Source organism: Numenius arquata, chromosome 6, assembly GCF_964106895.1.
Source record: "Numenius arquata chromosome 6, bNumArq3.hap1.1, whole genome shotgun sequence".
Lineage (NCBI taxonomy): Eukaryota > Metazoa > Chordata > Aves > Charadriiformes > Scolopacidae > Numenius > Numenius arquata.
Window position 1 is genome coordinate 2,851,820 of NC_133581.1, and position 20,711 is coordinate 2,872,530.

The following is a 20,711-nucleotide window of genomic DNA, read 5'->3' on the forward strand; positions in this document are numbered from 1 at the left end:
AAATACATCAGAAATTAAATAGTCACATTCCAATTCAGTCCTGTCTGCAAAAACCCAACAAAAGAGCCTTTTCCTTTAACAGAAATAAGAGTGACTGTCGTACTGTAATAGCTTAAAATACATCGGAGATAATGTTTTTATAAGAAAGATGATTCTTTTATAATAAGAAAGATGTGTTCTAATGACCAGTGATGGCTCTAAAGTATTGCGAGAGCTTGGTTCAAAGCCCCTTGAAATGAATAACAGTCCTTCTGCTGACATTACCAATCTCTGAATCGGGCTCATTAATGTATTGCAGATATTATATCCCTAGCTGCCAAAAAGCTGAAAAAATTAGGCTGTAGTCATAAAAATAGACATCAAATACATTTCTCTTCTGGGAATTAATATGGAAGTGAAGTATTTCTGCTACTATTCCGTAGTGCTTTATTATAGATATTTTCTTACTGTTTTTAAAGGAATGAACAGGGCGAGCAGTTCATCTCGTCCAGAACTCTGCCTCCGGCAACGGCCAGTATCTAATGCCACAGAGACTGGGAAATGCTGGAATTGCTGTAACAGTTTTCACTCCGGCACTGTAAATCAGTCCTTTCCGGGATGTGCCGTGCTGATGGAGAGGAGGAAGGGTGGGAGGGGAAACAAGAGAGATTCAGGCAAGACTTTCCCATCTTTAGCTTCTCAGTGATTAATTACAGATCGATACTCCGTACTCTCCGGCTTTTATAGCTCATTAACATCAAACGGCGTCAAGATATAAATTTGTTATATTGCTTGCCAAGAGCTCGGGGGTGTCTAGAAGCAGACACCCGTAGATGTTCACTAGGGGATATATACGAGACACAATTCAACCGACCAATTCGAATCCTAGGTAGAAAAATAACACTTAGGTTCTTTGCCTGTGGACCTGGAGGTACCGTACAAAAATGTGTGTGCGTGTGGGCATGTGCAATTATGTGTGTGTAAGAGAAGGAGAGGGAGAGGAGGGAGAGGGTGACTGTCGCTTTGGTCCTGCGTGTGGCTGAGAAGCAGCCACTAATACGGAGCCGGGCAGTTATATTTTTTTCCAGCCCTTGGGATCATTTCCAGGTTCTCTGCCTACCTGAGCACCCCCTGCCCACCGAGAAAGCGGTATTAAATGCCCTTGTGAACGTGAAAAAGCAACGTCAGCTCCCGGAGAGCCCCAGCTCTGTCTCTTTAAGAAACCCAGCGAGTCGTGATGCTGCTGTTTGTATTGCTAAACCCCCAGGAGTCCAGTTAAGAAACGGGCAGCTGTCTCTTTAAGTGTGATTTCCTTCTATTGTATTTGAATCGTGATCAGGAAAAAGGAAATGAAACCAGAGACCCGGGGCTGAGCCACGGAGTTAATCATAATAATAGCCGTGCCGAGCTCCCCGCTTCCAGCATCCCCGCCCGGCTCCGGAGCATGGTCACAGCTGCCCGGGCAGAAAGCCTGAACCGAGCCCGGGGAGCTCCGGGGTTGGGGCGGCGGTGGCAACCGAGGCAACCTCTTCCCACCCTCCGTCGCCACCGGAGCCCCCGCGGGAGGTGCCCCGGCGGGGGAGCGCTGCGGGGATGGGAGGTGAGCGCCGTGCGGGGCCGGAGCCCGGCGGGGGAGCAGCAGCAGCAGCAGCCCCAGCCCATATTTCTCCTCTCTCTCTCTCTCTCTCTCTGTCTCTGTCTCTTTGGTGTTGCAGGAGGAAATCCTGTGAATGTCATTGGGGGGCGGAGGGGGAACTCGGCTGGTGACAAGGCTTCGAGAGCAGACAGCCTTTGCGGGGGCAGCGGGGGCAGATCCCACCACAGGCACGCTACAAAGGAACAATCCCTGCCAATGTCATCGGCCATCGAGAGGAAAAGCCTCGATCCTTCCGAGTAAGTGGCCGCCTTTTCCTTTCCCCCTCGCCCCCTCACCCCATCACCCTTCTCTCCCCGCTAGCCCTTCGGTGGCCGCTCACCCTCCCCACCGCAGAGCCACTTGACCACCGGCATTGTGTGCCCGGTAGCCCCCTCCATTCCCGGTGCCGGGGAGCCCCGACGCTCCGTTCCCCCCCCCCCACACCACCACCTCCTCCGGGGCCACCAGCCCCGCCGCACCGGGGACGGCGGGCACCGAGCACCGGCCCCCCGCGTCTCCCGGCCCCCGCGTCTCCCCGGGGGGCTGGCGGTGGGGTGCAGGTTGATGAGAGCTCCCCAAGTTGCAGGGAAGAGCCGCCTCCGGGGGCAGAAGGACAGCAATTCTTACCCCCCCCCCCAGGCAGGGGATTTTCCAGCCGCGCATCCCAGCCCGTGGTGCGGGGAAGGGCGCAGGGAGAGGCAGAGCATCACCGTGTCCACATCCGAAGGTGGGGGTTTGGTTTGGTGGTTTGGTTGGTTTTTTTTTTTTACATTCGGAGGGACCGTCTCTGCCCCATCTTTCATCTGCCCCACTCGCCGGAGCCGATTATAGCGAAAGGTCAGAGCTGTTATCTGCGGGTGCCCCAACTTCCACATTTTCATAATGCAACTTTCTGCTACAAACTGCTTCGGTGGGGGGCAGGGTGTTCTGCAAAGGGCAGGGAAAAAAGTCTTGATTGCCGGGATGGAGAAGGTGAGAAATTCCCTCCCTGGGTTTCCCACTCGGGGAAGGGACCGGCTCTGCTGTCCTGATCCAGGGACTGTGCTCCTCAGCCGTCCCTGCAGGCATCCCGCCGGCCGGCGGCACGGTGACAGCCTGAAGACAGAGTCATTTCAGCCCTCTACGTGCTAAGAACTGCAGTTCTGCTCGTCTAGAATCGCGATAAGAGAGAAGGGAAAAAAAAAAAATATAAAATCTTAATTTTCAGATAACACTTAAAACATTGCTCTTAGCAAACTTGAGTCATTCATGGTTTGTTTCCTGTGAGATACTAAAAATGTCATCGTGTGACGCCCTGAGTGAACCATGGGAACTGTTTCTTTTGTGGATTCAATCAACCCCATTCCGTGGCACATCTGAGGTTTTCTATGTTACATTTTCTTTTATTTTCTACTGTTGTTTTTTTTTTAAGAAACGATAATCCAAGCTCCTAGGTATATATGATGCCCAGGTTTCAACTACAAAGTCGTACTAATCTTTATTTATTTACCTACCTTGTGTTCTGGTGACTGAAGTGCTGGCTTAGAAATCTAGGGACATCAAAAAACTAACGCATAAACCAGGAATTCTGTTCCGCGTAAACATCCGGCAGGCTGTTCCGGAGCTCGGGGCTTTCAGAGAGACCTGATGCCCGAACGCCCGCAAGATGAAATATTTTGGGGCAGATCTGAAGTTTCCAATAACGGACCATAAAGGATAATAATGTGCATTTCCTTCTATTGGAAGGCTCTCGGAACTTGGCAGAGCGGAGCCCACACGTTAGGAAAGGGAATATGGGGCCCAAAAGAATAAACTGGGAAAAACTAGGGCCTAATCGTCCGGAGAGCTCCCCGTGATTTTAACGAAAACTCACAGGGCTGACAGGAGAGGGATGTTATGACACAACTTGCAGGGCACAGCAGTTTAAGCCTAGAAGAGTGAAAACCAGAACAGAGTATAATCAGATGGTGTCTCAGGGCTCGGCTTGCCTAAATAAAAAAAACCCAAACCCTGCAGGATCAGTTTCTCAGCCCAGAAGTTCTTGACCAGTGATTGTTTCTCCCTGCTGAAGAAAGTAATTTTTGCCCAGAAAACCGCTGAGCCAGTAAATAAGCGGTAGTAATACCATTTTTTCCTGTTGCCTGCTAGAAATTGGGAGCAGCCTGATCCTTCTCCATCAGCGCAGGTCCCCTCTGCCCCCACCAGCCTCCGGCAGGACAGAGGGACAGAAACGAAGCGTTGAGGGACTCTGTGCTAGAGAGAGAACCCAATAACGTAGGAAAAAACTTGGGGCTCCCCTCTGCCAGCTGTTGAACACCTTGGTCATCGTCCAGCGAAGCATAAATATATATATACATCTTCCTTGTATATATATATTTATATATAAATTTATATATATATTTATATATATATTTATATATAAATATATATATACATCTTCCTTGCCACCAGCCACAGGTTTAAAATTAAGCAAGTGCTTAAAGGATTATTCTAATAGTGTTTTTTAGCAACTTCCCTGGGGTTTGGATGAAGCCCTGAGTGGCAGCCCCGGGTCACTGCAAACCCTGCAGAACTGAGCTCAGGCACCTCTCTTTAATTTTTTTACTGATTTTTTTAAAGTTTTTTTTTGGCAGAACTTGTAAAATTACACAAAAAGCCAAAGAGGAGAATACTTCAAGAAAGTAGCTTTGAAGAAAATTCTTGTTTTATCCCCAGGTATTACCAGAATCATCAGAGCTTTTTAAAAAGGGAAAAAATACCATGCATGAATAGTCAGTTCTAATATTTCTTTTCACACAGGGATGCGTAAATCCCAAATAATTGTTTGAGCTGTGTTGGCATAGACCCATCCCAGGGGACTCGTGTCCTCAGCTGAAGGAAAAACACAAGTCCTGCAGTAACATCAGGTAAAATTCGGGCTCTGTTAAAAACAGCAGCAAAACTCAAACCCGTTGGGCAACAGTCTCATCGGTTGGATTGATTCATTTCATGCTGTTCAGAGAAATGACATCCTGGGACTTAAGTCTTCAAATTTACATTTCCCAACGGAAAGTTGATTGCGTGTAAAATCCCTCAGGTGCCTTTCCTGGTCCTTTAGCCCTTGGTGAGGCGGAAATTCCCTTTGCTTCCAGCGGCGCCAACAGTCAAAGCTCACAAGCTCGGGTTTACAATATGGGCTCATATATTTTGGGGGTTCCTGCTCGGACGCTTTGTGGTACTGCTGGGGTTCTTCACAAAGTCGTAGGTAAATTCAGAAGTTGTCTGCGTTGATGCAGTCACTTGCAGTCGTTTATAGGTAAATCTTAAAAATCCTGTCGGGATAAAAGCATTTTTTTAAAAGTGGGAATAAAAGCATCGCTACCCGTTGTGGGCAAAAGAGAATTATTTGAAAATGTGAGGAATATAGTAGGAACTCCTGGGGCTTTGTGGGTGTCGGCACCCGTCGGTCTGCAGAGAAACAACCAACGTTTCTACGACATGGTGAATCCAGGCAGCTTTTTGACTGCACTTCTGAAAAAGTGCAATCTTTCATTATGGAAGAATCGTGTTCTGGGAAAGGTATTTCTTTTATAAGAACTGCACGGATTGAGACACGTGATGGAGCAATTCATGAGCTCTCCAGTAGAAGAAAAATGATGTATCTACCCAAATACCAATGTCCCGGTAAAGTAGTAGATGCCTTTACAGTAATGAATGCACACGGGTGATACAGAGATTGTCATGTTTATGCATTATTCTTTGAAGAAAAATAAAAAATTAGTTAGCAAATTTTGGGATGCTTTTATTAACTCCTTAAATTTTAAGCTTTCCCTTTTTCTTAAAGCAAAAGAAGAGTGAAGTCCTGCTCCTCTCCTGTCAGAAGTGAATAAATTACTCACTTCACTGGGAGAAAAAACAAGGATGCAATCCCTGTTCTAACTTGACCAATCTTGTGTTTTGTTTTCCCTTCTCCTCCTTCTCACGTGGATGCTGTCGGAGCACATTTTCCTTCTCCGACGAGTCTTTCCTTCCCGCAGGGAGCCGGTGGATGAGGTCCTCCAGATCCCCCCTTCGCTGCTGACATGCGGCGGGTGCCAGCAGAACATCGGGGACCGTTATTTCCTGAAAGCCATCGACCAGTACTGGCACGAAGACTGCCTCAGCTGCGACCTGTGCGGGTGCCGCCTGGGAGAAGTGGGGAGACGGTTGTACTACAAACTGGGCAGAAAGCTCTGCCGAAGGGACTATCTCAGGTACCCACCCCACTCCTTCTGCCCTCCCTCCCCTTCTTTCCATCCTTTCAGCTTTGCTTAGTCGTTTAATTAGCGTAGCTAGTGAGAAAAGAGCCATAAAACATTAATTTTTGACTACTCTGAAAGCCTGGCAGCGGGCACAATTCTAACAGAGCACCGTTTGCAAGCTCAGGTTTACAATATGGGCTCCTATATTTTGGGGGTTGATGCACAGATGCTTTATGCTACTGCTGGGGTTCTTCAAATTTGGAGATAAATCCAGAGGTTGCCTGTGTTGATTCGGTCACTTGGAGTTGTTCATAGGTTACATCTTAAAAATCTTGTTGGGAAAAAAAGCACATTTTTTACTGAAAATGAAAGTATCGCTACGTGTTATGGGCAAAAGAGAATTATTTGAAAATGTGAAGAATATAATAAGAACTCCCAGGACTTTGGGGTTGTTGGCATCCGTCGGTCTGCACAGACATAACCCGATAGCTCCAGGGAACAGGGCAGTGTCAGCATGGGATTCTGGCAGGTGGAAATTGGGAAAAGGTGATGAATTTCAGCAACCTCTCCCTGAGCTGACTGTGAACTGGTTCCCCCGGATGGTTTTCTGTGGCGTATGAAGAAATCGCGGACTCGTAGGTCATGCAGTAAGCGAATCCAAATCCCCTCCTTTATTGCTACACAGAGAAACTCATATACACTGAGACACAAACCCACTCCCCTCGTAATGCCCAATCATGGACTTATATTTTCTACCTTCTACTGAGCTTATCACAATAACAGGTACTCTGCTACCAGGACGAGTTTCGGTTCCCAGACTGTGTTCTGGTTTTGTCAGGATGAGCTTCAGGATGTGTAACTGATGTTTCTCATCCTCCCCTGCTCTCAAGGTCGCTACTGGCACACGCTGTTGCTCCAGATGCACGTAAATCTTAGCTGTGTGAGTGAACTTTAACTGAACCCCCAGTTTTCAGTAGTTCTGTGCTTCTCCGAGCACCGCCTTGGAGCTGGAAGGTACATAAAACCAGGTGCCAAGATCGGTGACTGATGAAAGATCATTTAGTTCTCATTCAAGAACACGGTATCCAAGGTAACTGAATTAAATTCGTTTTCCTGACACGGTAATATTAGCTGTATTAGGGATGCTTGATTCCAGTAGCCAGCAGGGCTGCTGGAGTCAAGGGACCTGCTGGGTGTCGGAAGGCACTGCCTTTTATACCCCGGTCCATCCCCGCCTTTTTCTGCATCACTGGTAAAGTCATCTGGGACACTTCAGGCAGAAGGATGCCATGTGCTGTATGTGGATTGCCAAATTACAACCAGTACAGGAAAGCTTGTTTGCACTGACTTTTGGATCCAGCGGATTTTTAGCCTTCTTAGTCCTGGTCCTAAATAGACAAGAATTTACCCATTTTTCTGGATCAGATCCTACAAATACACTTCTTACAGGTATTTTCATTAACGTCTCTCTGCCTACCTGTTTTGCCAAAAATTGTAAGTAGGAGGATTAGATTGAGATTAAGATATTTCATTAAAAATTATAATAAAGGATCTTTATATTGTTGATTACAATTAAAGTATATTGATCTTCTCTGTGCTGGTCGTGGATCATTCCCTCTAATGGATCCCTCACAGGAGATCTGTGGAACACGATAACAGTATTTGATGTTTTTTTCTCAGCTACCTCCCTGTAGTCTAATTTACCTGCCAATAAAAACGAACCCGAAATCTCTGTGGAGTTTCTAATTATGGTGTTCCTGAGCTTTACCGGAGGGAATTTTGCTAAGCAGAAACTAAGAACTGAGTTCTGCTCGTGTAAATCCTCTGCACACACAACAGTCCAGCAGCGACCCAGCGCTAGTTACGCTTTCCAAATGCTTTTCATCTTAAAACAGAAGCAACAGAAAGTTTGGCAATACAATTAATGTATTTTCTTGCAGCAAAATTAAACGTTTCTATTTGTTTAATAATGGCCCGTATAATATCTTCCCTTATTAATGAAAACTTCGGCAACCTTTGTGTAACCTTAGTATTACTTTCGTCGGGCAGAAGTAAACACTGACATCTCCTGGTAGACGAAAGAAATGATGTCTTTTCCCCTTACAGAGCTCTCTATATTTAGGGGGCATCCTTTTTCCAGCTCGGAAGATGTTACGAAGCAGGCACAATATATGCAAAAGAAGTGTAGGAGGTGGAAAAAACTCTTTCCAGAATTAGTATGGAAACTTAGAAGTCAAACTCAATAGGTGTATACTTTGAACAAATAATATGTAGCATTTCTCCTCACTTTTGAGACGAAAAATAATCATGTATTTCTCCTTATTTATTAATGATTTGACTTACAAACTCTGTAGCCAGCAGACTGCAGGAAAGGCTGGTGTTCGCCCCTAGTTGAGTGTGTGGCCCTGCTCCAGCAGTGGGTGCTGGGAGGGGAACACATACTCAGTGCATTCATTAGGGGCTCCTTTTAATAGACAATACCGTAATGAGCTCAGCAGGGGTTTCAGTGAGAATTAAAGAGCAGTCGACATCACAAAAAAAGGTATCGAGAAGGTCTTAGCATGTGTCCTTCTGAAGCCCAGCAGGAGTGACTTTATGGATGTTTGTGGTGGAAAGAATCTCCCGTGTGGAGGCAACGACAAGAGACGGGGGAGTCTCAGCCCATGGCTTGTGTGGGCTCCTTTCTGTAGACCACGACAGGAAGAGCTGAAGATGGGCAAAATCTGTCAATGGAAAGGTAATTCCTGTCGATTGCAGAAGGGAAGTATTAGCGTGGCACAACCTTATGCTATGATTTATGGAACCTTTACTCCTCCTGACGCAGTTCAGAGGTTCAGGATAAGGTCATTGATCAGAGAAGTCAATTATATTGAAAATAGGTGAGGACCTTGGACTTTTTACTTCAGTTTTTGGTACTGCAAAGTTGTTCTTGTCAGCTTTCCATGTGACTATCCAACTTGGCGATACTGTGACTAATGGATCAAGGCACTGATGTCGTGTTCTTGTTTTGATTTGGTTTTTCCCATCTCCCCAGCAAAGGATCTCTGCTTACTGCTCTGCTGTTGTTGTTTTAGGCTCTTTGGCCAAGATGGCCTCTGCGCCTCCTGCGACAAGCGAATCCGGGCTTACGAGATGACCATGCGGGTGAAGGACAAAGTGTATCACCTGGAATGCTTCAAATGCGCTGCCTGCCAGAAACATTTCTGCGTCGGGGACAGATACCTCCTCATCAACTCGGACATAGTATGCGAACAGGACATCTACGAGTGGACTAAGATAAACGGAATGATCTAGCAAGGACACGGCTCCGTAGTCTATAAAAGACATCTCACGGGTGACACCGATGCGTAGCGGCAGTGAGGAGATCACCACTTGAGCTATGGGCTTTGTCTAAAATGGGGGGAAAATGCCACGGAGTCGGCCCTTTGCAGGCAGTGCTGCGTAGAATCTAAGCTACATGTAGGTGAAGAAGGGAGACCGAAGCAATAGTAGATAGACTGCCTTCTCTTAACAAAGGCGTATGGACAATAACTGACATCAGAGCTGGGGAGCAAACACAACACGATCACGAGTTCTCCTAACTGGAAAAAAAAAAAGAGTAGGGACCTCTGGAAAGAGATGCTATGACTTTGTCGCCTGCAGACTAGGATCGTGCAATCGAATTTTCTTTTCATCTTGTTTTAGTTACTGAGTTTAGACGACAGCTCCTGTAGACACGAGGAAGAACACTGGCGGAAAAGGGCCATCGCTTTCATGGTCTTTCTATACGGCCTCACACTTCGGGTAGGAGAGAAAGCGGGAAGAGGGTGGGGGTTATTTTTGCATGGATTTTCTTTTTTTTTTTTTTTTTATTTTGAGAATGAACAGTTCATCCTCTAGTCCCAAACTCTTCTTTAAAAAAATCCTGCTGAATAGTTGTTTTCAGGCACTGCTGTTTCAAGATGAGGTGTTCCACAGATCATTTCTATACAAATATAAATCTAAAGAGTTGTTCAACTATTTTATTAACTTAGATTATATCGATAAAATATTTGTTGTGTGTAGTAAGACTCTGCAGCTTTAATAAAAATAACAGAAGATTTGAGTGGTGTTGTTTCTTTTTTCTTTTTTCTTTTTTTTTTTGAGTTGGGCTGGTTTTTTAGTTTCTTTTCTTTATTTTATTTTTTTGTAATGGGTTTTCCACACCTTGTCTACGGCTGATGCCTGCTGGTTGTATTTCAAAGCAGGAATGTGAGAACCCTGAGGTCTCAGTAAGCCTTGTAGAGTTCATGCTAAGGAGAAATTAGATAGCGTTGTAGAAGAAAGTAGATAGTTGTGTGTGACACTGAGGCTCTTTGGTGTTTATGAGGATGTTTGGAGGCTGGTGGCCCACAGAGAAATACATTTGGGTGTTACTTCACAGCAAAGAGCTTATCTGATCTCAGAGGAGATCGTGTAAGATTAGGGTGTCCTAGAAAGGTAGCTCATCCTGATTTTGCTCTGGATTATTGACTCCAGTTTAATATCACTAGACCCCATCAATACTTGCTAGTGTTTAGAAAGAATTACGTTCAGAGCCTTTCCTGCAAAGACTGTTGTCGCTGGCTTCTTAAGCGAAAGCCAGTTTCTTGGCATTGTAGTAATACTAAGAACAAGAGAAGTGCTCCTGGTCAGGAAAAAGTGGACATTCGGTATCTTACTCCGGCAGACAAGTAGTGGGGGCTCAGGCAAGCAGGGAGTGACCTCTGCATGAAGCCTCTCCAGCTTGCAGGAAGGTCCCAGTTTGTATGAACTTGCCTCCAGACCCCTCCACCTAACACCGACCCGCAGACCCATTCTCCGTGAGTTTGCCTCATCCCTTTTTTTGACTCTTTGGCCTCCATAAAGTCCCAAAGCAACGATTTTCACAGTTTAATTCTATGTCGTGCTTATTCCAAAACCCGTTGCCTGGTAACTTCATTGGTTGACCACCATATTGTGTGAGATAATGAACAGTCATCTCCTATCGCCTTTTTTGTCACTATTCTTGACTTTTAAAGACCTGTATCGTATTCCCCCCAACTTATTTTTTTCTGAGATGACTAGCCTAAATTCCTTCTTACATGAAAGTTGTTTCACACCTCTGATAATCTCTGTGTCTCATCTCTGTAGGTTTTCTGGTTCGACATTATCATTTGCGAGACTGTCACTAGAACCACACGTTGTGTTCAAATGTACTAAAAAATAAAGCTTATAACACAGCTGAACAAGCCTGACAGTCTGCTCACAAGACGGTTGGCATCTCCATTCGCCCCACCAGCACTAACACGTAAGGAAGAGCATCTAAGCATATGGATATCCATTTGTCTGATCATTTTCAATAAACTCGTCACCTAAGGGATCTCTCATCCAAGTGGCAGTGCTGACCAAGGACAACATTTTGCATTTTACAATGGATATTCTGAGGGCTCTTCTTTCTTTTCTTCCTTTTGTTGTCCAAACTACCGTTGGGGGCAAAACTTTTAAATCTTATTACCAGTGAAATTGGAAACTATACATAATGAGATCATGCTTGAAAAGTATAGTTTGAGGGCTCTGGGATTTAGCTCTTCTCAAGTGATATGCTGACCTCTGGAGGCCACAGGCAGCTGGTATAATTTTAATTCTTAGCCTAAAGCGTATCGCTGCCAGCACAGGCGAGAAAGCTATGGACCCAAGGGAACTACAGCTATCGTCTCTTTTCCCCCTCAGTGGCTCCTGGCAAATATTCTGTCCAGCTAGAAAAGAAGTCTCATTATCCCTGTCGGTTTACGGAGCTTAGCGGATGTTACCAGGATGGTAACACAGGATGGAGGTGGACAATCGTTCTTCAGGTGGGTGCGTGGTAGCACACACACAGTGAGCATCACCAGACAAGGTAGTACCAAGAGCTTCGTGGCAGGTGGCTTTAAAGCTTCCCAGGTCGCCATGCCCTGCCATGTCATTGCCATGTCCATCTCAGAGTCCCTCTTCTTTCTCTCTCTCTCCTCTTTCCCTGAAAAAATATACCTCGATAGCACTATTGTAGGAGCAGGGCAGAGGAGCACTTACGGCTTCAGGAACATCTACCGGTTCACGGCAAGAAATTTTTGCAGATGATGGCAATCAGCTCTTCAGAGATCATCTCTCTGAAGTCACACGCAAATGATGGAGCCAAACAGGTATCAAAGGGAGCATCATGCACAGGGAGACTGGGACCCTGCTCCATCCCACGGCGCTGCCAGCCAAAGGGTCTCTGAACGTGTTTCAGATGGCAGGTAGCCATCTCTAGTGTAGGCCCAGCTCTGTGAGGGGAAGGGAGACACAAAATGAGCTTCCCTTTGACAAAGTAAGCCATGATTTTGACTTATCAGAATTGCCATGAAAAGATTTTGAGCCGCATCCTGATCTCCTGCAGCATGATGGTGTGACTGGCTCTACAACAGCTGCAATCGCAGAGTTACACCAGCGTTAACGACAGCGTCGATGTGGTCAGGATCAACGGGTGTCGTGACAGGTAAGAGTTTTGACGTTTGTTGCCTCAACCCTTTTCAGCGTAATTTGTAACCTCACTCAGCCGTGCTGCAGAACTGATTTCCACGGTCCCACCTCACAGAGAGGTTTGACTGAAAATTTAGAGTAAGGGGCCTCGTCAACATCGGGGTTGAGATTAGGTAAGAGTAGCAATGGTTCAGCCAGGCTTTGTGGTTTTATACTAGTGAGATTAAGATACGTGTTTTGTTCCCACCTCAGAAGGTATTTCCTGTGCGACTGTTGACAAGGTAGTTAAATATTCTGCTTCTCGGTTGCCTGCCTGTAAAATGAAGATATGATCATTTATTTTGCAAAATATCACTTATTCTGTAAAATTTTTTAAACTTCCTAATGGAAATACACTCATTATTTTGGGTATGGTATCATTTCCACAGGAAAATACATTTTAAAACTTAAATGAATAGTTTTGTAAAGGAAGGATGCTGCAGGGCCTACAATGGGTATTCTCATTTTGTTATAAGAACATCAGGTTTATCCAGTTTATGTAACTTCAGAAGGGGCTTAAGCTGAACAGGAAAATGACAGCTTGTGCCAGAAGAAAAGCTTTTAGTTGTATAATTACACCAGTCTGTTGGTGGACTTTTCCCCGCCAGATTCCTAACCCTTGCTCTCCGGATCCAGGAGGAGAGAGAACAGATTTCTCTTGGAATTGGTGTAACCAACATTTCACCTCCGTCCTCATCTCAAGTATGTGCCTTACAGTAAGGACCCTCTCCTGAAATAACAAGAAAATAAAATATTCCAAAAACAATGGCGAAAACAAAAGCAAAGATGATTTAAAGGCATAGGCGAAAAGCACGATAATCTGAATACGACTTCATCAGCCGATATTCAAATGCATTGCCCTTTATATGTTTTCAATATCAGCAGTATTTTAAGAGGCATATCATCCTTCAAGATTTCCCTTCTTTGTCCCCATTATTCAATGTCATGGTAGGAAGATGAGAGCATTACCATCGATATCACTTTTTTTAATTCCATGCCCTTGAATAAGGGCAATAAGAACCCTGCATAATAGAGTTTTCAGCGGAGAGAGTAAATGGGAATCGGTTGTTAATTCAATCCAGGATACAGAAGCTGTCTCTCCCATCTCTTTTTCTCAAGGTAATACCGTGCCTCCAATTGTCATTATACCCAAGAATCAAATTATTTGAATTCTGGACACATCAGCACAAAACTGAAGACTCCCTGCCAATTTTCGTAGCCTGCTTGGAAGAGAACATCAGAGAGCATCACTCATTTATACGACTGCCAGCCTGAGACTGTAAATTCAGAAAACAAGAAGGCCTCAGGTGCTGCACTTTAACACATCCTTCTGCTCCTGAATCGCCCCCCCGCCTCGTCCCCCCCCATCACACACGCGGTAACATTTTATCTCTGAAAGGCAAAGCTTTCAAGCATCCGCTGGGGCGAGGATAGACTCTGTATGGCCTGAATGTGAATTGAAAATGAGACTATTAAGTATATTAATTGATAACAGCGACTTGTGACTTTGAAGGAGATTCGTGACACTCGGAAAAATAATCTCTAAAGATTGTTGTTGCTCTAAGAAGGCAGTGCAGCATCAGCTTATATGACTTGCAGCAGGTTCATCTCTTTTATAGAGCATACTGCACTGCAGGCAAAGGGAATTTTAATGGACACTGGAAAAAAATACGATCTATTCCTCTGTCCCAGGACAAAAAAAGAAACCATAAAAAGACATAGAACAGAGAGACTGATATACGATATCAGAAAACATTTAAGGAACTATAATTAAATTAAGATTCAGAAGTCTGCCAATGAGATGAAGATTAAACTGGCAGAAAGTTGAACCTTGTTTGAAGCAACTTGTTCCCTCCTGCTGTGGGTTGTTTCGTACCAGGCTAATGAGAAGGCACATCTCTGAAAGGCTCCTAATAAACCACCACATCCCTGATGGTTAATTAATAAACATCTTTTGCAGGAGTACACCATGTTCCATTTAACGCTTTTGAAGTGCTTTGCAAGCACTAATGCCATAATGCATTACTCTTTCCTTTTTTAAGCTACCAGCCCTGCTCTGTGGGTGGGGAAACTGAGGCACAAAATGAACACAACCTGCTTAAAAATCACCCAGTAACTCAGCCGAACTTCTGCGAGAGCAGAAGTTAGATCTCTTGGCTTGAGTGTGACCATCCAGCCACCAGCCATCTGGCAACTGCTGACAAAGCAGCTGTGGTCCCGTGTGGCCTGACCCGTCCGACAGTGGGGATCTCACATACTCTCAGAGAGCGGTCTCAAATAGCATTTTATATGGATATTTTCTACGGATTATGCCTGACGGTGATATACACACCCCCCCCCCCCACATGACAGGCAATACAGTATATAAAGCTCAGCTGAGTTTGTGAAATCAGGAGTTAACAACTTGTGGGGACGTTTGGGTGTGGGTGGTAAAAACCCATGAACTTTGGCTAAAATAAATGCATTTTTATGACATCTACTGCTTATTCTTCAAATACAGAGAACGACCCACACTTCACTCTCTGTAGCAACACTCAAGCAATGTTTGAAGGCCCTTTAAGCCCCCTTCTCTGTGTTCTTCGCCAACAGCAAAGGGATCATAGAACCATAGAATGGTTTGGGTTGGAAGGGACCTTAAAGATCATCCAGTTTCAAATCCCTGCCCTGGGCAGGGACACCTCCCACTAGACCAGGTTGCTCAAAGCCCCATCCAGCCTGGCCTTGAACCCCTCCAGGGACAGGACGCTATAACAGTAGTGATCGGAGTGGTGAAAAGCAGCCGTTGAGAGAGGAATAACCTTTTAAAGCCATAACCCAAGAGAACTAACTCCTCTTGTAGTCCAGTAGCTCTGTGCCAGCCAACATTTACACGGTTGCTGAGATGCTTCCTCTTCAGGGATATATCTTCTTGGGTTGGTCGGTGAAAGCTCGCGCTAAGAAGACTCTGAAAGAAGTCTGGAAAGCAAGGCAGGCTTTTGTTTTCTTGCTTCGGTTAATCATTGCAGCCCTCTGCCTAAAAGACAAAAAAGTAAAAGCGTTTCTCTTGTGTTGAAAGCTACCACAATTTTTTGCCAGGCTAAAAATGACCAAAAAAAAAGATCCGGGAGCAGGGATGCAGCAGATCAGCAAACCAGAGATACAAGTAAGGAGGCAAAAGCTCCTGGATAAAACAGCTGAGGGTTTAGAAGAGTTTATTCATAACCAACTGATAATATTAGTGGAATACTCTATAATGACTCCTGCTGTCTGTGTGTAGCTCCCACAACGCGTTCAATGCCAAGATGTATTTTCCCTTTCTACGGCAGGAGATCTGGATGCTTCTTCGTACAGAGAGAGGCTTTTCAACCATCACAGCTGAGCCCTCAACTTCAGCCTCCAGCCTTCTGACTTCTCTAGACCCCTGGTTCTGGGCTGGGATTAGGGGTCTGGTTTTCTTCTCTCCTCAGATGTGCGCCTTGCATCTCATATCAGGCAACTTCAGCAATGCATTTCACAACAGCTGCGAACTGCTGTAGGGATACAGATGGTTTACTTATTTCCATTTATTTTAGAGAGACTATCACAATAAAACTAAAATTCTTCTACAATAAGACGCCTCGTCTTCAGTCTGACAGTATCCCAAAGCATGCTGACTGCTACCCAAAGCAGCGCTTAAATATCATATTGATATCTCATTAAAAAGAGCTAAGACATGTAATCATCAGCCTAAGGATGCTTTGCAGCGCTGGGAAATTCTCAGTCAGCTCATAAGACGACGAAGTGGTTATCATGGGGGTTTTTTTTGCAGTCGGTAGCCAAATGAGCTGTGGTGCAGTCGCCCTGGAGTTCTTGGAGCTGGACCAGCAGCGAGTTTGACCCAACACGCACGAGAAGCGTGTTGCTCAGCTGATAAGGAAACCGAGAACGTGCATCAGCAAATACAGTTTGTTTATCCCGGAATAACTGTTTTTGAGTAGTACAAGCGAAAAAAGAGGCCGGGTCTGCACTAGACAGATAAGAGCTCTGACCAAAAGGACAACCAAAGGTCGCACCAGGCCTCCTGGAAACTTCAAAAGAGAAGCCTTCGGTGGGAATGGATGACTAAGGGAATCGCAAAGGGCTTCTGGAGTCTTTTATCTTCGCACTACCTCTTCAAATCCAGCTCAACACTCCAGTCATTTATTGTTGCTGTCACCTGATGGATGTACACGGGGCGCAGCCCTCTTTCTACTGCACACGAGTTTAGCCAAGAAAACCCCACCGCCACAGCTAACTGGCCACCTCGTTAACAATCTCGGCTAATAACCCAACGAAAGAGTGTGTGGAGCTGAAAAGTAGGCTGCTATCTGATTCGTACAGATGTTTTCTTTAGGTCAGGAACGACTCGATAGCAGCAGAGTTTTCTCTAGGGGTACCTTAATATTCTCCGTGTTCCTCAGGTAAAGAAAGACCTTCTGAGCTCCCACAGGGTCCCAGCACTTTCCACAAGATCATGAAATATTTCTCCAATCCTGGCCTTCAGCGGGGTCTTTCACGTATCCTTTAGGCTGTGAATCACATCATCGCATCAGGAATCACACACAGTGGAAATGCTGAAAGCACAGAAGTTATAAGTATTCCCGGAGCTTTGTTACTGCCTTTTTTTGACCACGTTAAATTTGAAATTAGCAATTACCCACTGCACTGAGTTTCTCTTCCACACTATCTGCTTAATTTCGTGTGTTAGATTTTGGGTGCAAGAATCATGCCCTTCGATGCTATTCACACTCTGTAAAGTAAGTAAACTTTATTTTTGATTCTTTCACAGGCTAATGTTTACATTTGCAGCAGTATCTTATGTTTGATTTATGTGGAAAGGGGATGATATGAAAGGAAAACCAACTCTGAGCTAAGCCACCCTGGGAAAGAAAAACACCAGTTTGTGTCAACACGGAATCTCTCATCTGAAGAAAACAGCCCGGTCCATCAAAATGACTCTCTTGAGTGGGATTCCACACTCTGCAAACACACATAAATATTTGAGACCCATTTCAGAGCTAAGAATTGGAGATAAAAGATTCGCTAACAAAAAAAAAAAAAAAACAAGCCTGAAGTCACAGAGCACCTTGACTCCGAGCTGTGCCGTGCAAGCTGGGGAAGGACCAGCAGTGGCTTTTTGGCAACCGATGGAGAGAAGAGCATCCATGTAGGGCCCTCTGACAATTCCAGACAGACCAACCTCAGCCACCTCGCCGCAGTGCTCCTTCCCCAGCTCATGCCTGCCTCAGGAAGTGAGAAGCACGATGACATGAGGCTCAGATTGAGCTTGCAACCTTCTGTGCTAAGGGACCATCCTGGATCACTGCCCACGATGTACCTTGTAGGGGCCAGAAGGACGAAAGCCGAGAGTAGACTCCAGCCATGGTTGCTTCGAGTCTTTCACTGTAACCACTAGAGAAAGCCCATGCGTTGGATTCTTGGTGATTCCTTTGGCTTCGTTTCCCCTTGGAGCTGTCAAGGCTAACTCACCATTGCGTGAGGGAGATCCAGGAGGGGTGTTGTGTGTCTCCAGGAGGGGAGACACGGTTGTGTCGGCCGTGTCTACGTGGCAGTAACGAGGAAGGGATTAATTTTTTTAAACTGTTGTTTCCCTCTGTCAGAAGGCAGCCCAGCACTGTATTCTGACAGATATCCCGTTTGTTACCAAAATATCCAACAAGCTCCCATGTCATATTTAGTTTATTCACACACAAATTTCACTGAAGTTCTGGCTGGGATCCCTTTTGCTGCCTCCCTGTCAACTTTCCCATCTCATCCGAGATTCACTCCCGTGAAGCCTGAAAAACCGATCTGGTTATCGGTTTGGATGTAAATCCCCCCCCTTTCCAAGGACTCCCCGACTGTCTTTACATTTCTGGGATTCACTGGAGTCGCTGCACGATCATACAGCTCCTGTTCTTAATCTTCTTACCTTACTCCTTCCGTGCTCTTTACTACAGCCACTCATTGTGTTCTGGTTGATTTTAGGTGATCGGACTCCCAAGCAAAGGTCATGGCCTTTTCCTTCCTATGAAGCCCTGACCTTATTGCATCTTTGCTACAGTGAAGAACAAACCCAGTAATAATAGTATAATAAGAACACACATTTTCTGCACCTCAGCTTTTTTCTAAGTACCAATTCTTCATAAAGTCTCCTTTTTTCCCATTTATTATTGTCCATTTGGAGCACTAAGAACCCGATCTTGTGAAATGTAGACCACCCCCTGACCAAACATCTCAGCGCATTCAGTGAATTTCAAGAGACGCTCAGCACTGGGCGGTGAAGATCCCTAGTGAGGCGTTCCATTAGATCCTTTCGATAAGTAAAAAGAAAGGAAGGATGCTAAAAGCTTCACCACCTTTCAAAGATTAAACACGGGATGCGTGAAGCAATTTGGAAAAGAACTTTTATGTCAGTTATTTGATGGAGAACACAAAGCCTGCTGTTGGGTAAAACATTTAAATGCTACAATTTGAAGTGGGTTTTTTTGCTTTTGTTTGGGGTTTTTTTTTGGGGGGGGGTGTTTAGTTTGTATTTTGCAAAAATTTTTTTCAGCTTCAGGAACAGATATTTCTCTTTTACTTTCTTTGCACTTGTTAGGTTTTCCACTGGGAAAGTAAAATGCCAGCTCTTCGACATACACCAGAGGAGCCCCAAGCCTATCAAGTGTGGATAATTAATTTTTACAACTAATTGCCACATTCTAGGCCGCTCCATCTCCATGGCTGCCTGAGCCCCCGCATAGTGCTGGTCCCAGCTCCATTCCCCCCTCTCTGCAGTCACACCTCTGCCCGTCAGCTCTTGGAAAAGCAACAAAGATCTAGAAACCTGGAGAGCTGCGGATGTGGAGCTGTTCCCAACTATTCCAGAAGTGTTTTAATTGATCAAGGTAATACATGCTTTATGAAGGATAACACACAGAGGAAGCATATGACATAGGAATACTTTTTAGTCTGTCTCCTCTTGGTTTTCTCAATTTTTTTCCAGTCTGTATGATGTTTCATACCGCCCTGACAGGCAAATTTTATTTAATGCTGTGGGTTGTCATTCAGAATACAAAGGGAAATTCAGACCACGGCGTGGCGTTATGCCAATGATAGAGGGATTTAAACACTAAAATAGGAGCAAATGAGAAAGAAAGCTAAAGAAGGAATTTGAGAAAGAAAGAAATACAGAGTGTAGTTTGTACAATTTTATATCTTACTTGGGCGTTTGAGGGACGAAATCCTCCCCAAAATACTCAAGCTTTACATGGAAGATAACGCCTCATGCCAATTTACGTGGAATTACGTCAAATCAACTGGAGCACAATAGGAGCGGAGGAAGATGGATTCAGCCACTGAAACAACACGGAAGAGTTGAAACAGATTTTCGGCATGAAAATAGAAAGTGTCACAAAGGAAAAGAATTCCCCTCCAGACAATATTAAACAGTAGATTTTAATTATTTGCAGAAAAAAAAAAAAAAAAAAAAAAAAGGTTACAATTGACAACCAGTGCAAGGCTTAGAATTATGCAAGTACTAGAAGTAACACTATCCAGGCTTTGGATCAATCTTTTGGCAAAACCTGGCAGAAATAAAGAATTGTGTAGCTTCTCTTAGCTCTGCATTGTTAGGTTTTCATGGACCACTAAGCCAAGAACAAACACAAATACAAGTAACAGCATTTTAGTTACATTTTAAATATCCCTTTACTGTTGTATTTTCTTCTCTATGGGGAACTTCACAGTTATACAAATCATAAAGGACAAAAATCCCCCCAACAGCTAGCAAAAACGCAGTCCTACAACCACTAGCTTGTTCCTTTTCAGTTCCTATTTGAGCAACGTTGCTACGACAATCAACTGCTTCACTAACATACGACTAGTGTCTGAAAAAGAAGAGAGGAAGAAGGATTACTAGTGTAAAATCATGCAGTCAAAACCATTCCTTCTTTCACATAAAAATATTTAAATCACTAAAAGTGAGGGAAATAAACAGAGTATTTTTTTTTTCTGCAGCTGTCACATATCGTCTGATTTTTCCATATAAAATGTAATCTATTTAATATTTATCTGCCTCAGAGGATGCTCGTGAAGCTTAATTCACTGGTTGTGAAACGCTTTGGGATTCTTGGTTTTACAGGACTGTTGCATGGTAAATGAATTATTTTTGTGACTATATTATCTAATAGCTACTTTTGATGAGCAAACAGATTTTGCTTGTTGATCTCAAAATGTTTCACCTGCAACATCTCGGGTTTGAGACACTTTCTTTCACTTGAGATTTCTGCAGCCTGGCTGATGGCTGGAAGCTGGTGGGTCTGTGGTCTGTGGCTCAGGAGAGGACGTGGCCATGGGTTTGGGTTCCAGAGGTTCCAGCAGCGCCAAAGCTTGGCCGTGCA

General features: G+C 44.7%; 1 protein-coding gene across 2 annotated transcripts; it reads left to right on the forward strand.

Moving 5' to 3' along the window:
- Positions 1–1,216: 1,216 nt before the first annotated feature.
- LMO2 (LIM domain only 2) lies at positions 1,217–9,897 on the forward strand. Of its 2 annotated transcripts, none has more exons than XM_074148953.1 (4): positions 1,217–1,253; positions 1,695–1,872; positions 5,611–5,826; positions 8,889–9,897. In XM_074148953.1, the coding sequence occupies exons 1-4, from the start codon at positions 1,217–1,219 to the stop codon at positions 9,106–9,108; spliced, it is 651 nt and encodes a 216-aa protein (XP_074005054.1). In that variant the 3' UTR covers positions 9,109–9,897. The 2 variants fall into 2 exon arrangements, with proteins under 2 accessions (XP_074005054.1, XP_074005056.1); XM_074148955.1 differs by lacking the exon at positions 1,217–1,253 and adding an exon at positions 1,358–1,579.
- Positions 9,898–20,711: the final 10,814 nt, after the last annotated feature.